Source organism: Uloborus diversus, chromosome 2 (genome assembly GCF_026930045.1).
Source record: "Uloborus diversus isolate 005 chromosome 2, Udiv.v.3.1, whole genome shotgun sequence".
NCBI lineage: Eukaryota > Metazoa > Arthropoda > Arachnida > Araneae > Uloboridae > Uloborus > Uloborus diversus.
Genome location: NC_072732.1, coordinates 24980289 through 24999745, shown reverse-complemented (window position 1 = coordinate 24999745; position 19457 = coordinate 24980289). Strand labels below are relative to the sequence as shown.

General features: G+C 31.1%; 1 protein-coding gene across 1 annotated transcript in view; it reads left to right on the top strand.

Annotated features, from left to right (window-relative positions):
• Positions 1–18903, top strand: part of LOC129216911 (E3 ubiquitin-protein ligase arih1-like) — a 46898-nt gene extending 27995 nt beyond the window's left edge. The window contains exons 10-14 of the mRNA XM_054851129.1: positions 118–248; positions 941–1082; positions 2141–2317; positions 8001–8113; positions 17705–18903. Of these exons, the coding sequence (XP_054707104.1) occupies positions 118–248; positions 941–1082; positions 2141–2317; positions 8001–8113; positions 17705–17786 (645 nt within the window). The 3' untranslated portion in view covers positions 17787–18903. The remainder of the gene's footprint in view (positions 1–117; positions 249–940; positions 1083–2140; positions 2318–8000; positions 8114–17704) is intronic.
• The last annotated feature ends 554 nt before the right edge of the window (positions 18904–19457 follow it).

Here is a 19457-nt window from a genome sequence, read left to right as displayed (position 1 = left end):
CATCCCGACCTGTTGTATAAACGAATACCATTTTTCTTTTATGTTATACATTTTCAAATAAATAAGTGAATAATACTTTTTTATTATTTGGTGTTAATACTTATTAAACTTTACTAGGAGTGCCCAAGTTGCAATATCACTATTGAAAAAGATGGTGGTTGCAATCATATGATATGCAAGAATCAAAATTGTAAGTTTGATTTCTGTTGGGTTTGTTTAGGCCCATGGAATCCTCATGGCTCTTCATGGTAAGTAAGCAAATCAATTGATTTTTTCTCATAATGTATTGTATTTGCAAGCTCAGAAAATGTTTTGTTCTGTTTTATTTTTACATGAAAATGCATTTTTTTCCCTCAAAAATATAAGCACAGCTAAGGAAATTACTTATGTCTCTGTTTGGCTGTGCTTTGATGTTGAATTTTTTTCAACAACAATGTGGGCAGTGTATTTGCATAATGGCTGCCACTTTGTTAATGATATTTAATGTTTAATTTTTCTCAGTCATAATGTTCATAAACTTATGCATCATCTCTGTTTTAGTAAAGTAGACATTTAAATTTTACAATAAAAATATGAAATGTATCAGAAAAATATATTAACTTAGTTCTTAATATTGCACTAGAAACAACCAAGTTTGAGTTACATGACATTTCATTCAAAGAGAATTTTTTGTATTTCCATGCAAGAGAAGCATATTTTACGTTGAAATATTTTTTTTTTCAACTATGACATAAGTTCTATGATTCAATACGTTTATTCTAAAAATAAATAACATTAATTATCATTCACGCTTCTTTGGTTTAAAGCACTCGCCTCGCTGAACTTATGGTTATCTTAACATTGCAACTTTACTATGCTGTGTTCAAATGTAAAATTTAAAAAAAAAACATGTTTTAATAGTTGGTCTGTGGGTTTTTAATGATGTAAAATTGTTTTAAAGGTATAACTGCAATCGCTATGATGAAGACGTCGCTAAAGCAGCTAGACATGCCCAAGAGAAGTCTCGTTCAGCTCTTCAGCGATATCTTTTCTATTGCAATCGCTACATGAATCATATGCAGAGCTTAAAGTTTGAAAATAAGGTTGGTATTTCTCAGACGTATGAAGCTAGATGTACTTTTTAATAGCTATAATTTCAAGTCCTTTCTGTACTTATCCATTTGCAGGGTCAGCGATCTTTTTTATTTTTTTTAAACAATCAAAAGAGTCGGATTTCTTCAGGGTTGTTTGCAGAGAGGTACCGAGTTGCACTTTGGCCGAGTACCGAGTACTCGACCAAGTACCAAGAGAACCACCAACACACACCTGATGAATTTTGAATTCATTGGAATAGTAGTATAGACCTCCATGTCCAAATAATAGTTTTTAAAACAAAATTCCAGAAGAAATTTAATAAACCATTATTTAAAAAATTATGTTCGTGTCAAAAATTTTACAAAAAAGTTTTTTTTTAATTAAAAATAAACAAATAAGTAGAAGGTTGGATTAATCAAGTTGGAATTGAAACAAATTATATCAATCTATGCTTCTAGTCTGCCAAACGTTAATAATTTTTAAAAGCAAGTAAAACTCTGTTAAAAGCACAAATGTGCAGGAGCACTGCAGAGATGTGTTTCTGCATTACAAGGAACGTCTTTTTCAATGCTTTGAGTTAAAGAAAATTAACTTCGAGAAAATGGGGAATAATTAGTATGGAATTAAAGACAAAGGGATCGAGACTTGATAAAAACGAGTTATCACGAATTGACTGTATTTCCATATTGCTATCATTAATAAACTTTCAATTCTGTTCAATGATTTTTTTTTGTCAAAGATCCGAATGGTGGTTTATTTTCTTCTTTATTTTTTCATCATTTTTCATTCAAATATTTACTTGCCTCAAATTTTAATTTCAATCTTGTAGCCCCACGATGGGTTCCAATAATTAGTTTGGACTGTTCATCCATTTCTTTGTTCACAACTCACATTGTTTTTGCGAACTTCTAGCTCTCTTTCTATTTTTTGTTTCTTTGATTTCAATTACTTATTTTAAATTCTTATATTGGTAATGTAATTGGAAATATTTTGCAAAAAGTTTTAGTTTTAATGTAAGCATGAAGTTTAGTTTAATATAAGACAGTAACACACCAATTATTTTCAGTTGTATGCATCTGTAAAAGAAAAGATGGAAGAAATGCAGCAGCATAATATGTCATGGATTGAAGTTCAGTTCCTGAAAAAAGCTGTTGATGTACTGTGTCAATGTCGCCAGACTTTAATGTACACTTATGTCTTTGCTTATTATCTGAAGAAAAATAACCAGTCTGCAATATTTGAAGTAATTTTTCACCTTTACTGTTTGTTCTAACATATTGTAAGTTATTTTATTAAGAAGTTTAAGTCTTGCACATAGAGAAATCTCGAAAAAAAAAAAATGTGACAGTTGATTTTTTTCTTCAGATGGGATAATTCGCAACTCCAGCGCTCGAATACGCTACCTTGCAGATATTTACAAAACTGCTGAATAAACTAAAGGTTAATTCCATGAATATGTGGACATAGTTGCTAATTTTTAAATTTCATCAAAACTTTTAGTTTTGGATCATAATGTGTAGGAAATAAAACAAATTTTTTGAAATTAATAAAATTCACTGCTATTATTATATCTTAATATTTTTTATGAAGTATTTTTTAGAGTGAATTCTCTGACCGAAACTACAAGCTTTATTTTCACAACTTTGATTTTCCTTTAAATTAAAAATTTGAAATGGATCCCTTTCAAAAGTTTTATTAGTCAAGAAAAATGATTCATGAGCACTTGAAAAACATCAAAGTTATTGATAAAAAATGTTTTTGAATTTTTTAAAGGTTTTAGAATAATCTCTCTGAAACCTGTAATGTCTGTCACAAAAAACATAATTTTTTTAAGTTTTAACAATTATATGTTTATATCTTATACTTTTATTTATATTTCCTCTTATTCTGTGTTATAAGAAACATGTCCATGTAGTTAATTTTAAAAAACCTAAAAGATTGAATTATATAGAGAGTTTTTAAATTTGTAATGTCTGTCACAAATGTAATGTCTGTCACATGTGTAATGTCTGTCACAATAGTTTATTTAAATATGCAAGCATCAAATTGTAACAATTTCTAAGTTGATTTTGGCAGCAAAAAGGGTTTGTCCTGGAATGTATTGTTCAGGTCAGAAAAACATTCAAGCAATGAAAGCAGATTGGGATAATTTGTGGAGAATAGATGATGAAGAAATCAAGGGAATTCCAAATACCAGGAAAGCACAGTTGCCGTTCTCGCTCTGAAGGGAAAATATTTTATAGTTCAATATCAGACAGCAAAAAGGGAATAATTTTTAATTTTAATACTGGAGAATGCGTGGAAAGCTCTTTAATACCATTACCTCCAAGTAATGTTATTAAAGAATTTCCTGAAGAATTTCAATGCGGTCAGTGGGTCACTGCAACATATGACAATGAAAAGTTTAATGGTATAATAATTAAAACAGAGGGAGAACAGTACCAAATAAAGTGTCTTGTGCCAGCCAAAATAAAAGGACTATTTAAATTTGAGTCAGAAGACCATGCTGTTTGGTATAATAAAACACAAATAGTATCGACCACAGTTGCTCCAACTTTGGTCAACTCTCGTGGGTTTTACAAACTTTAATAACGTAGTTTAACAATTTTTCATCTTCCAAATCATTTAAGTATTCAATTTGTAACATTTAATGTCATAAGAAATAAATATTTTTCATTTACTGATAGAAATTTAAATAAAAATTTTGCACGTGTAATGTCTGTCACAAAATCTTGTAATGTCTGTCACACAGTTGAAATATTAAAAAAAAAAACTTTTTTGAAATTTTTACTTTTTTCACTTAAATATTGTAGAAAGCATTCTTTGTTTACTAACAACTTTTTTTTGAACCCATAATATAAATCAATTCAGAGCAATTGGTTAACAACGAGGCATCGGCTCATTTCCATGTCCATTTTTTGTAATGTCTGTCACGGTGTTTTATTACTTTATAACTCAAACATTTAATTCAACAAAATATTTTTTTTTATTTGTATGCAATAAGGGCATAAAAATGTCTTAGTACACCAAAATTTATAAACATATTTTAATATTTGGTACCTGAAACTAAGAAAAATAGTTGTCTGATGTAATGTCTGTCACATATGGAATTAACCTAAAACATTGCGTTCCATTTGTTCATTTTGGGCAAAACAAACAGTTTGTTATGTGTATTTTTTTTATTTGCGTAATTCATCATTTGCAATCGTCATCCGCAACAGCGTAACATCAAAAATATCTGATATAAACTGTGAGTACACATTTTATTTATCTTGTTCTGAGTGAATTTGAATAAATATCAGTTTTTCAATTCGATGAAAAAAAGCGGACTTAACAACATTGACTGGATACTAGGGCCATGCTGAAAAATTACTCTTTTCCTTAACCTAATTCCACATAAATGATTTAAATAACCTTGTTACTATAGCATCCAACTGAAATGGACAGTATGCAAATAAATTTTCTTGAAAATATTTATCACAGAACAGATTGAAAAATCCAGAAAGAACGTTAAGAATTTGAACAATAAAAAATAAAAGTTTGAAATTTTTATCGCTAAAATATCGCGCCAACTTAACTTTATTAACTTAATTGCTCTGCAAAAGCTGTCATTATCGGTGGAAGAGTTTCGTCAAAAATCTGTTTATAGGGTTATGGTTATAGAATTGTGTGAAAGAATAATGTATCTTGACAAGATTTCGCATATCAGTTAAATCATTTCCATGACGAATAAATTAAATGCATGATGATTTCTTTTGATATCCAATCATATAGTCATAGAAATAAATTATCTAGTGTTAAATGTTACTCTTGACAGTCTGTCACGTATGTGCACTATGTGACAAAAATGTCAACAAATGCCGTAAATGTCACAAAAATGTTAACAAATGCCAGAAATATCACGAAACTGGACATAATATGTACTAATGTATAGAAAAAACTGTACGAAATGAAAATGCTTTCAAAGCGAACCAAAAATTTATGAATTCCGAATTCAACATCGTGAAAATGGCTGCTTCAGAACAACTTACTGTGGGTTCTGCATTGATTTTTTACTTTCGTAATACTTTTTGATTTCTAATCTCTTTCTACATGGGTCAGAATAACCAAAAGACTTTGAAAAATCTTTTCAAATGAATAAAGAACAAAAAATCATGCTTGCGAACAAAAATTTCTGTCATAAGTTTAGAAGCAATTTATACGTTACAGCGTGCGTTTGTTTTAGTTTTTTCATCCGCCATTAGACAGTGACTGCAGCGCCCCCTATAGTTTGTTGGAGTTGCGAATTACATTCACATACAGTGCTGTTACTTTACTTATGACTAGTGAATATTTTTGGCCAGAGATACATGATGAATCAAATGACAAATATAAAATTACATTTTTACACATAGGAAAGTTTGGTAATGCCTAAATGTTTGGCAAATGAAGCACAAAGTTTCCTTAGGAATACAGTGAAGCACCATTTGTACTTTTTTGAAGGAATTGTATGAAAAAAGCGTACAAATAAAAAAACGTATAATAGGTATACGTTAATATGTATTAGACCAGGGGTTCCCAATCTGTGGGTCGCGACCCCCAAGTACGTGGCGAAGCATTTCTTAGAGGGTCGAGACATTATCCCTATGAATCATTGCATAGTTGAAAAATTGAAATACATAGGGGGAAAATATCATAATTTTAGAGTTGCATCAGTCCTTGAGCGCAACGGCGAATCCAGAAGAAGGGCTATGGTGCTACTGCAACTCCCCCCCCCTCTCCTGCTAGAGAACCTGATCCCCTAACATCCTCTAAGAATATCTTAAGCTTTGGTTTAAGGGCAAGCTACAAATTTCCACGAAAAAATTCTCGAAGTCATTCCCTTTAACATCATCCAAAATCGTTTTTGGAACTTCACTTTCAAATAATTTCTGTGAGAGATTCTCTAAACACCCAATCCTTATTCTGAAAGATGTCCTGTAGTTTCCTTTTTAAAACTTAACTTATAAAATGTTCTGAGGAAGAGTTCTGAACCCCATCCCGTCCCTTAACTTCAAAAAAAGCAATTTAACTTCGAAAAAAATTCCAGGGGAGTGCCCCTTTCCCCTTCACACGATTAAAGGTCATATAAAATTTCGTTTTTAGGGCTTAAATTTCAAAAAAAAAAAATCAGGATGAGGGTCTCTGAAAATATCTAAAAAAATAACTTACTATATTATGTTTTTTGAACTTAAATGTAGAAAAATTTCCGTATGAGTATCCGAAATCCTCTCCCCCCCCCACACACACATATCATTAAACTCGTTTAAAATTTTGTTTTTGGAGCTGGAATTTCAAAAAAACTCCGGGGGAGGAGAGGATCCAAATCCAAACCTTTTCTCTAATGTTTACAAATATGGCCTATAATTGCATTTTTAGAATCGCAAATTCAAAATTTTTCCGGAGGATAGGTTGCCCGAACCCTTTTCCTCTGTTAACTCAGACAAAGATAGCGAACAACTAAGCTTTTTCAGTGGATATAATTTTCATTTTCGAAAAAATAGAGAGCATCTCCGATCCATCTCCCCTCTTCCCCATCGTTAAAAATCGTCTAAAACTTCATTTTTAGGACTTCAACTTCAAGAAATTTAAAGACCGTCTTTGAGCTTGAAGTGTTCATAAAAGTCCCTGAACCTCTCCTCCTCCGAATATCACCAGAGATTGTGTAAACTGCAATTTTGGCACTACAATTTCCAGGGGTTGCGAATGTTACTGTAGATTCTTATTGTTAATTCTCTTTCTCCGCTTACATAACGCAATTCTCTTAGTTTGATTACTAATATACCAGTAATGAACATCTCCCCTCCCCACCTTCAAGCATAAATCTGGACTCTCTCCCTAAAAATCCGTTTGAAAAAAAATTGAAAGCCTTCCAAATGCCCTCCTCCCAATTTTTTGATCTGGTGGTTGCTTTCAAAATTCATTCATTCACTTCAATGAAAGTTGTAGGAAACCAAATCCTGCATTCACCACTGCTAGGACGCATAAATTTTGAATGTACAGTTTACCATTATCGAGATTATATTTTTTTCTTTCTACAATTATTGTTGGAAAAAAAAAAGAACCATTAAGCTAAAATAAAATATCTCAAGCACCTTGAGCTATTATGTTGAATAGCGCTCTTTTGCTGAAGTGAGACTTCAAACTTTAAAAGCGTTTTTCTCGAAACTAGTTTTTCCGATACGGTTGACAAGATATCTGAAGTTCTAATACACCGATTCACTTAAAATTTGGTACTGACTTTCTTAGTACTATCAAAATTGTCCCCACGTAGGAGTTTTTGAAATTTTTAATTTTTTATTATTTTTAAAAAAATACCAAAGTTTGAAAAAGGAGCCAAAAAATGATTTTTTTTTTCAAAAAGACGCCATTTTGTGAAGAAACAAAATATTTTCAAATCGGCTACGTCCAGACAATTCTACATCCTTGTTTAATAAGAATTAACCTTGACTTTATGTTTCAGATCACCTGGAGGATTGGAATCACATGCACAAGGAGACCCCCATTTGTTTTATTGTCCCCACTTTGCCAGCCTCCTTCAACTACAAATTGAAATTTTTTTTCAACTATTATGCATTTTTATACTTTTAAAAGTATTAATAAAAAACTGATAAAAATGGATAGTGAAATTAGCTGCTGTTTTTTTTTTCTATTACGCCTGTAAAATCACCTTAAAATTAAGCCTCTAGACTAGAATACCCCCTTAAAAGGCAGAGCAACTGGTTCCCTAAGGTAGCGGGTGTTATCTAACTGAAGGTCTTACTTGATCTAGATGATTTTATTTGCTTTAAGAAATATATTTTTGAATTTTTATGATTAAATCATCACTTATATTTTATAATTGTTTAAAAAATTATATATTGTTGTTTTTTCTTCTTTAGTGTTAATCAGTATTATCATTAATTTAGGATAATCAAAGTGATTTAGAAACTGCAACCGAACAATTATCTGAATATTTAGAGCGTGATATTACTCAAGAAAATCTATTAGCCATTAAACAAAAGGTTCAAGATAAATACAGGTATACATTCTAATCTAATTAAGTCTATAAAAATATTATTTGAAAACCAACTTCATGTATCTTTCTGTCTCCTTGTATGTTCTTACATGTATGGTTTATCCTCAATAATCTCAACTTAATTGCTGTTTCGCAATGTAGTTAAAAATGCGTTTTTAAGTATAAGCATTGAAAGTGAAGTTTCACTTTCATCATATTAATATTAAATTCATAATTTTTTTTTTTTTTGGAGCAATCTGAATTGCTTATTATCCTCACTTAACCGCTATTGATGTTCTGATTCCTTTTTTCAATGTTCCCGCTTAATGATCATCTTTAGTAATATATAAGGCTACACCTCATCCATATTTAATATATTTCAATTGTTAAGTATATTTATTTCATTTTACACAAACTGCTGAGTGGCAGCACCTCAGTGTTAAAAAGTAAAAGACGCACAAGATCGTGTTCGATAGATTTTTAATTTGAGTGACGACTTCTTAAAGTGTAACAATGTCATGTTAATAAAGTTTGATTGATTTTTATTATATAACTAGCTGCGTGCCCGGCGTTGCACGAGCTACTTAAAAAATGAAAGACATGTCCAATTGATGTTTTTGTATTACTCTGACATCAGTTTCTAAAGCGCTATGGAGTAAATAAATACGCGTTATGCAAGGTTTGCAAAACACCAGTTGAGCATATTTTTGGCAAAAGTCTCTTTAACGTTAATCATAGTTATCAATGATACAAGTTATGAGTTTTTTCAATTAGCACAAAAGATGAAAATATAGGCATTATCAACTATATTCTGTGCTCAGGTTAAAATGAATTACATCTGATTGACTACAGCTGAAATATTTATGTACAATTACAATCGGCTTTTTACATAAAATGACACACACTTTTTGGTTGATTACTTGAAACTAAAGCACCAAGACTAAATAAATACCAATAAGCATTATTTTAATACCAAGTCATCAGATTCCAATTTAGCTTTAGTTAAAATCCTTAAAAACAATCTTTTTTGTTAAACTCTGTTTCACTTAAAGAAATCCAAACAATCTTAATTTAACATGTTCCATTAACGATGCAAACTGTCTTTCAAAAATAGAAACAAGAAGGCAAAAGAGAGTTATTACAATTCAAAAACTCACACATGTGACGGGAAAAAGTCCAACAAAATAAACATAATTAGTCGCACATCCTAAATGTACCAAAATATGAGGCCGGTGAATGATAAACGTACACTACAATCAATAAACATAGCTAAAGAAACAACTTTCATATGTTGAAAAGAGTTAAGAACGTTGAATGTAAAAAATATTTAAAAAAACGACACACGATAAAATAAATGCTATGTCCGAATAGAGCAACCAATTTTAAACTAATTTAAAATGAAATTCTAGATGGAAACGTTGTTTTAAGATTTGGGCAGCAGCCAAAAAAATCTTTTAAAACAGATTAGAATTTTACTTGCTCACCCATATGCAAAATGGCAACAGGAAAGAATGAAAAATTCCTGAATAACCTTATGTTAATTAACGTTTTAATTAATATATCCGCTACTTAAAGTCGCACAATTGCGAGATTGGTCCTATTGTTTTCTTTGGAAAATTTCGAATTGATCGGTATCTCGTTTGACTCTTGATTCGCAGCGGTTCTCGAGAAGATTGCTTTTCAGACAGACAGACGGACGCGAACAGATTTTAATATTATAGTAGATGGAGTCAAATTTATATATGAAATTAGGGAGTTGGTTTATACTTTCTCGACTTCCTCATACTTTATAGTTTTGTCATACCTCAACAAAAACTAACCAATGAAGAACGTACTATCGCACTACTAAGATGCTATCGCAATTAGGATTGCCAAAACATCTTTTGAATGCAACTTTCCAGTATTCAAATGAAAAGGGTCCGAAGGGCCCCAGGCTCAGATGTTTATTTCATATTTTTTAAATTTTCTTTCAATTTTATAATATAAAATAGAATGTGTGTCATGAATGGGCACATTTTAATTTAGAACAATATATGATATTGGATGCTCCATTAAAAATCATGTCCAGAATTCCCATGCCACAGGGAAGCCTGAAGAAATGGAAAATTCAGGGCATTCAAAAATCAAAAAAAAAAAAAAAACAGAAAATCCAGGGAATTTTGAAAAATTCTTTTAAAACCTGAAAAATGCAGTGAATTTTATAAATATATATATTTTGAAATTGAACGTGCAAAAATCAATGCCCGAATGTATAAGCTACTAAATAATAATAATATTTTTTTTAAAAAAGGATAAATAAAGTGAAAAATGGTAATTTCAAATTTTTTTTAGTAAATCTTAAAATGTTTATATGAAAGCAAGAAAAAAAATTTGTGTTTTATTCGGCATGAGTTTTAAATTTCACGCTAATTTAATTTAAAGCACATACAATTAGTGATCAATATCCATTGTTCTGCTTTACTTTTGCATTTTTTAATCTTATGAGGTCCAAGTAATAAATGGTGAAGATAAGTTTTTTTTTAATGAAAAGTTTAATGAATTCAATCACCATGCTATTATTTCGGTTCTGATAATTTTTTTATTTCCTGTTATTGTAATTTATTTATTTGTTATTTTCCCCCTGTGATGAAACTAGTGGGATATTAACCCGTTCGGGACGGCAGTTCGCAGAAGATAACTCTCCCACAGGACGGCAGCTGTTACACGCGGACTGTGCGCACAGGCCAGGGCAATTTCTCCCGCTAAGCCTAATATGCAATTTCGGAAAGTACGCATACATAATAATGGATAAAATGTATACTTTAAGCAGAAATGAAACCATTTTTTAATGTATGATAAAATACATCAAAATTTCAATCATAACAAAAAATTGGATGAAAATAATTGATATTTAACAATAAAAATGCAAAACATATTGTTTTTTACAATAACTAAAAGTACCAAAATTAAACAATATATTTTCTACAAAACAGGGAAAATATTTGCGCTTAATATTATAAAATACTTGAAGAATATTGTAACAATTAATATTTTAAAGCCGCATGAAAAATTTCAAAGCACAGATAAATGCGCATTGAGCATTTTACACTCATACGTAGTGTTACGTCTTTTATTCTGCTTTTAGCAAATTACACATCTCCGTCTAAGTTCCTTGCCTTCTTTTTCAGCGTATCATTTTCGAAAGTAACTACTGTATGAAGAACTCCAACAAAAGTAATTTATAGTTGTTTCAATGTGACCCAAAAGATCCACAGATGGATCAGTCATAAATTAAGATATTTCCTAATCGGAAAGATAAAACGTGTTCACCATGGCTACCAAATGAACATAAAAGTAAAACCCCTTGCCCCTAAGTAATGTCTCCCCTCCAATCTCATTATAAATGGAACCGAAACTAGAAAGAGCCACTTCAAAATGAGTATACGTTTCCCTTCTAACTTGCGAGCACATGTTAATATTTTCTTTCACGAAATCCAATAAATCACGGACGCTTGACAAACCCCATTCTGACGTCAGAGCAGGGGCGGCAAATAGGGGTGTGAGAGGGGGTTGTCGCACCCCCAAATTTTTGAGAGGAATACTATAAAATGAGCAAATTCAATTTAGGTAAATCGCAAATCAATGTTCAAGAAAGCCAATCTTGCTGATTCTCCATAATGATTGATGAAACTCGACACGTTTTCAGACATGAGCGTTTTCCGTTTTTTTTTAATTATTAGAAATTCATCAAGCCTTTACCGATCTTTTAAGAACAGAAAAAACTGAAGAATTATAGTTCATTTGAACTAAATACGTAATTTCCTCATATAGGATAAATTTCTCGTTCTTGTGTGCTCTGTGCTAACACAGCCCTTAGTAGCCCTTAACAGAGCCATCCAGTGCCCTTGGAATGGTGTGTTTGCACGATTTTCACAAGAAAATGCCTTGGTATTTTACATTGATTGTTACGCTCATATTTTAAGTGTGTCTATTTGATGAGTGTTCATCACTTTCTTCAGCTAGAAACACATTTCAGCTGTTCAATGCATAGAATGCTTTCATAGATACTGTTTAAAAATACATACTATTTTTGAAAAAAAATCTCACATCAACAAATATCTTTTCGAGGGATCTTTAACTATGCAATCTCCCCCAATATCATAATTACTTGCTGTTTGCCAATATGTGTTTTTTTCCATACTAAATTTTAAACACTCAACCCCCTGAATGAAATGCTGAAATACTAATGCAGGAGAGCAATCATTTGAACGGAACATGGGTAAGTAACGCAATCTAATAGTAAATATTTCGTTCCAAATCGAAAACGCAAAAAAGCGTCGTTTAGGCCGGCTGCGTACTACTTACTGTAACGCACGAATGCGTCTTTCGTCTCGGAAGAATCAAATAGCGCTGACGCAAAGACGCGTCATTTGTCCCGAACGGGTTAATGTTCTTTTGCAAGTATCAGGGTTCACTCATTTATACTACCGTGTGAGATAAACGGCAGTATCTGCAGAAATGAATTTTCGAGATACAGTGAAACCTGTGTAAGTTGACCACTTGCGGTGCAGTATTTTGGTGGTCAACTTAGACAGGTGGTCAACTTATAAAGGGGGTAATGATTTTTTTTTTTTTTGGAATTCTTGCACCATGACACCTTTTGTAATTCTTGCAATTGACACCTACTCTTTCTGTTTAACTCACTTTCATTGTTTAGCATTACTTTGAAACAATAACTTAAGATGTTATTCAAATATTTTTAGAGATTATTTTCCCAGAATGACGTATAATGTGTCGTGCAAATTTAAAATTTCAGTAAATTGATCAAAAAAAAAGGCTTATTATTTATGAAAAGTTACTCATTTTATATTAATAGTTCCTAAAAATTTATAGCTAATCAAAAATTACAAATTTTTCACTTAACAACAGAAGAAAAACAAGTTTGGAGAATAAAAGGGTTCTTAGTAGTTTTCCCATGTGGTTAAACTCAAAAGGAGGTTTAGTTATGCTGCTGTTTCATTTAGTTGGTAAAATGCTGGTCTGGCATCAGAAATATTCTTGGAAAGCTTTAAAAAAAAAAAAAATAATAATAAAAAAATAATTTGCTAAATAAAATTTTAAAAAATAAACCAAGTGGTCAACTTACAAAGGGTTTTTTACAATACTCCAATCCAAACTTGGTGTTCATTAGTGGTCAAGATAGACAGGTGGTCAAGATAGAGAGGTGGTCAAGTTACAGAGGTTTTCCTTCATTATATAAGATAGGACTAATTCCGTTCCTGACTAAAGCGGTCAACATAGACAGGTGGTCAACTTACAAAGGTGGTCAACTTTACAGGTTTTACTGTATTTGAAAAAACGCATTTTAGATTCAATACTAATAATAAGGAAATGTTGGAACTAGACGTCTTTTTCACGCCTTTTGTTTCTGCGGAAACCAAATAAGCGAGCTTGTACAATGAAGATAACGTACAATAGATGACAAAAATGCAAAAAAATTTAAAATGAAAAATTTGCAGTTACTGCCCTTTACCTGCACACGGCAGTATAATGTTGCATATTCATGCAGGGAAAATGCAGATAATTTTTTCTCCAAAATGGAGTGGCAACCCTGATGTCTTTCTTTTTTTTGCTATGTCAATCACCAGTGTAGGAGTTGAATTTGAAGTGTGTAATTCATCTCTTGAAATAAAAAAAAATCTGAGTATTATCTTCATATATATAATAGTTATCATCTGCGTTGAAATTATAATATTAGATTCTCAAAAAGAAAGAAAGAAAAATCGTCTGTTTCATAATCATAGTTATTTGATGAAAAATGAATAAACATTTTTTTTTAAATGTATTCAAAAATAATAATTGGTTTAGTTTTATTTATTTATTTATTTATTTATTTTTTCAAATTATCATCTGTACTTTCTTGCTAGTTTTATTAGCTTTTGTGGAACACAATAGATTGGCAAAATTCTGTTTGGTTCAAAAATGTTAGTTCTAAAACTTCTTTTAGTCAATGTTTTTAAATGATATTTTAGAACTCTGGTTAAATGTTAGTATTATACCGGGGAACCAAACTTTTGAGCAAAGACAAGTTTAAGCAAAAGTTTCATAAAAACAAAGTAAAAATTTATTAGAGTTGTTATCATACATTTTTTTAACAGTGTATTGAACAAAAATGGGATTCCATCTTATAAAATTTGTGTTTTATCAAAACCGTGTACTATTAAAATCAAGTTTTGTACCGTGTAATATCGAAACCGTGTTATAATAATTGCAAATTTGGTACCGTGTAATATCGAAACTGTGTCACAATAATCGCAAATTTTGGTACCGTGTTATATGAGGGACGCCTGTACTTATAAATTTGTTTCAGCTACCGCACCCAAGGTTTTAAAAATCAATTTTTTTCCATTATTTCTTTCTCCTGTTGAAAAAGTTAATCAATACAGTTTAATCAATACAGTGCCCACCGCCTATTAAAACAGGGTGGCGACTGATCAGGGAAAAGTCAGGGAACTTTATTAATCAGGGAAAAGTCAGGGAAATGTCAGGGAATTTTGAAAAAATGACAAAAAATCAGGGAAAATTGATTTTATGAAGAAAAAAGCAATTTATTTTGCTTTACAAAATTAAGTACTCTAATTCCCTACGCATTTTCCACCAATTAACTGTTCAAAAAAAAAAAGTAAAATTAATGAGGTGTGATTATACATTGCCGCATATTTGTGCAACTTTTTTCCTCAACGTCAAAATATTGAATCTTACTTATTAACCACAGGATGAAGCTATCCTGAGATTGCTTCTGTGTCTGTTAGGTTGTTTATTTTACCTAGCTTGAAATTTTCTTTTATGCTTTAAATTCTACTTAAATTAAACTACCATACAGGCAAAGAAGAAGCCTTCATTAATGCCTTAGCTGCTTTGCCTTTATTCCATTGTCTCGAAGTAATAAGCGTATTGTAATCACGATTTCAAGAAGAAATCTTTGATTTTTGAACTAATACTATAAAAACTTAAAAGTTATTACTTCTTCGCGTTTTTAATTTAATTGCTAAAATTGAACTTTCAATTAAAAAAACTTTGTTTTTTACCGTTATACTATTTGTTGTCTCTGTAGATTATAAAGGTTTTCTTTTCTTCAGACTTAAGTGATTCTTTAATTTTTTAACCAAGTTGTATTCTCCTTTTATGTACGTATTTTGAAATTAACTAATTGCCTTTTTTCAAAGCTAATTGCATTTCAAAGTTGTTTGTTACAAAAGCAATCTAAGATTGTTTTTTATTAATACTGAAATCATTTGAAATAGAGTTAACTTTTGTTCTTAAGTAAATATATATATATTTTTTTAATTGTTAAAATGCTGTATTCATTCATTGAAACCTATTTTCTTGATTAGAGAAATGCTCCCTATGAATGGATGTCAAATAGTTTCATCTGTTTTGCATAAATATGTCAATTAGTTACATAAGAATAACTAAATTACTTCTATTCTTTCACTATTACTTGGTATTCTTGCAATAATTATTATACTGTTTGAAAACTTAGTTCAAAGTAATTTCAATTACTTTTTAGTTCTATCACAATTACACATATGTTTTTAAGAGTAATTTTGATATTTTCTTAACATTCTTATGCTAAGTGGTTTCTGGAAGTAAAGTTTTTTTTTTTAATTTTCTGTAATCTTTCCATTGTAGAAAAATTTAATATACTGTTTTGTAGGTTTTTCCCCCCCAAAAAAATTGACTTAATATGTTTTTTCTTAGCCATTTTATTAAAAAAGTAGCATTTTTTAAAAATATATCTTTAGTTCAACAATTTTACACAACTTAAAACGTTTAAAATACTGCATTTTATGCAAACATACAATGGATTTCAAGTAGAGCAAAGGAAGGAAACCATTATCATTGGTAACCTAAATCAGGGAAATTTGGTGAACTTAATCATGGAAATCAGGGAAAAGTCAGGGAACTTTTTTTCAGTTCCTGTCGCCAACCTGTATAATCACATTTGTTCTGAAGATATTTCAATTTATAAAACGGCATAAGTACACTCACTTAAAAAATGTAAAGTTGTGAAGCTTAAGTACTCCAAAAACAAAATGAATTACTTCCTTTCTTTTTGTTTGAAGTATTTCAAAATACAGTTCACATTTTAAATAAACATGAGGTGCATATGTTTTTTATTTGCACATGGGTCTGAATCAAGCCAATTTTTTAACAGAACTGGAGAGTAAAGAGTCAGCATCGTTTCAAAGTTTACTAACTGTTTTGGAACTTTCATAATTATATTTTCCTCTTTGCTCCAAAGTGCATCGGATAGCATCAAGCGCTTTTCTGACATCTTTATTGAAGAGGCACTGTGACTTCCTCATCTACTAAGACCGATTTTTTCACTTCTTGGTGCTTCTCTTTCAATATTTTAAGCATGATGTCCTAAAGTTTGATTTTATACTAGTGGTACCCACACAGCTTTGCCCGTAATAGAAAAATTAAAAGGTCTTTTGGTTTCCCTGTATATTTACAACTAATGTATGGTGAATTTTTTTGTTAACTGGCTTGTACCCATGTTACGGTTCCACGTTATGATAATTTCGTATCTCGCCCATTGGCTTGTGCCCATGTTCAGGGGTGATTGTGGTCCGGTATTTTATCGAATTTCCGGTATTTTCGGACGTATTTCCGGTATTTTCATGTCTGAAAATACCGGAATTATGTTCTTTTTTCGTTATGCTTTTATCTCCCTACCTCCGCAATTTATTTTAAATTATATAATACTCATCAAATATACCTGCAAGAGCCTTAAGATGGACAACTATCCCTTAAGATGGACAAATGTCAAGATAATTTGTATAACACCAGCTCAAAAGTAACTTTGTAATCCATTAAAAATTTAATTAAATGTGCACGCAATATTTTGGCTCAGAACTATTTAAAACTATGGCAAAGGTGCACTTAAGTAATAGGGGGCCAAAGATTACCCCCCCCCCCCCCCCCCGTTCTTGCTTTGAAACTTTCAGGTATTTTTTGATGAACTCACAATCACCCCTGCCCATGTTACGGTTCCACGTTATGATAATTTCGTAATTTACTCATCTATCTTATGATAACTTTGTTCTTAAAATTGGAATAGAAAAAGAACCACATCGAATTTTCAAAAAATCACTTCGAGGTGCACAAACTAATTCTGTGCCAAATCTCATGAAAATCGGCCAAACGGTCTAAGCGCTATGTGCGTCACAGAGATCCATACATCCAGACATCCTCCGGACAGAAAGACTTTCAGCTTTATTATTAGTAAAGAAAATGGCGTTAGTGATTTTATTAAAGAATGGTTTTAACATGTTTTAATATCGCAATCATTTTGTTCCTCCAAATTTGATTTTAAAAATCGGCTGATTTTATGATCCAGTCATTTTATTAGTGGCGTGTACTGTATAATGTTACAGTGAAACCCCTCTTAACGGACACCCCTCTTATGCGGACAGTTTTTAATTCCCCAGTTCCAATGCAAATAACATTATTAAACCCCTGTCCTGCGGACACCTCTCTATTGCGGACAAAAAAAAATTTTCCTGTTAGTGTCCGCATTAGATTGATTTTACTGTATAATAAATGTTATAATAAATATTTATTTTTCAGGTACTGTGACAACAGGAGGCGTGTCCTCTTGGACCATGTTCATGAGGGTTACGATCAAGACTGTTGGGAGTACAATGAATGACAGAAGAAGATAGAACCCTTTTTCTTATGCCCCATGACACAGCCCCATGAACTGGATGTTACTCCTACTTCCCGCTGAAATCATTTCGGAAGAAGTGATCGCATCGAGTTTTATATTTGTATCCTAAGGATGCATAATTGAACTTTAAAAACTTTTCTTATTTCATGTTCTATAGCGCGTAGAAAGTGTAATTTATCAAGTGGACTTTTATCGGGAGCTCAGAAATTGTAGTCTTTGAAATATTTGATCATCTGCTTTTGTATAGTCTTAACAGCTTTGTGTTATGTTATTATCTTTTGAAGGTTTTCTTTCTTTTTTTGCATTTATCACTATTGTCTTAATGATCCATTATGCATATTTTCAAGTGTTTTATTTTTTAAACTTTTTTTTTCTTTTTTTTGTCAATGATCAGTAGAAGTCTGCTGGTCTTGCTTTGGTATGAGTGCCAATTAAAATCATGTTCATAAACACATATATATGTTGTGGTTTTTAACTTATTTGCATATATTTACACCTAACCTCATTTTGCTTAATGAAATGAAACTCACATTTTTCACCCAGCCATTTAATAAAATTCATTCACATGTTTTTTTTTCTTTCGGCTCCTTTTTTTTTTTTAACTCCAAATTATTTTTTAAAAAACCCGTGCTGTTTGTGCTAAGTTATATACAATTTTGTTTTGATATTCTAATTTATGACGTGTTTCTATTTCAATTTAGATTATCTGGAATTTTTATATTTAGAATGAGAAATTTTTATGATAGTTTGTATTTAAATTTGTATTAATATGTATGTGTAACTTTAGCTGTAACATGATTTAATTTTAAAATCATTTATGCAAAATAATTGATTATTATTATTTAAAGTTTGTGCTACAAAAACTCTGCTTAACTTCTAGTTTTCTTCCATTTAAGACATTTGTTTCAACTTGTCTTCATTTCAGTCTGTTATCAGATAAAAAACATCGAAATCTGATGAATATTCAATAAATAGATATTGTGATGGCAAGCACTTCATTACAAATTGTATAGCCTGCATTTAAAGCTTAAAAAAGTAATGTAAAGAGAGATGTGATTTGCCAGAAAACATGTTTGTAATTAAAACAAATAAAGCCTAAACGAGAACAAGTTTATCTCTTTAATAACTAAGTTTGTCAACATTTTCATTGATTCTGCTTTAATGCTGTGGGTTTGCACATTAGTAAAGTGTAATTCAGACATCGTTCGCATGTCACGTTCATGTAAAGCTGACAGATGTACGTTACGCAATAGCGGAGTAGCATTCATATTCTGCGGACGCACGTAAATCACAGGACAGTACTTGCCCAACAGAGAGAATCTTGTGGAGATCACTGAAATGCGACTCGCTACTGGATGTACGTCCAGGGGTCGAAGTAGTCCTATATATCCTAAATTTCCTATATTTTTCAAAAATGTCCTATATTTTCTATATTTCCTTTTTTTACCCTATATATCTTTTAAAAAGAACAGTAAATAAACTTTCTGACATCGGATTTTTCGCTGAAAGTACGTGCCCAAACGAATTTCAAATTAAAAAACGCAACTGACTAAATCCTACAACAGGCATCTTCTCTCATTGGCTACAGCAATGTGACATCACTCTATAGTTGGTGGAGTTTCGAGAACTAAGTCTGGAGTTGGTTTTAGAATT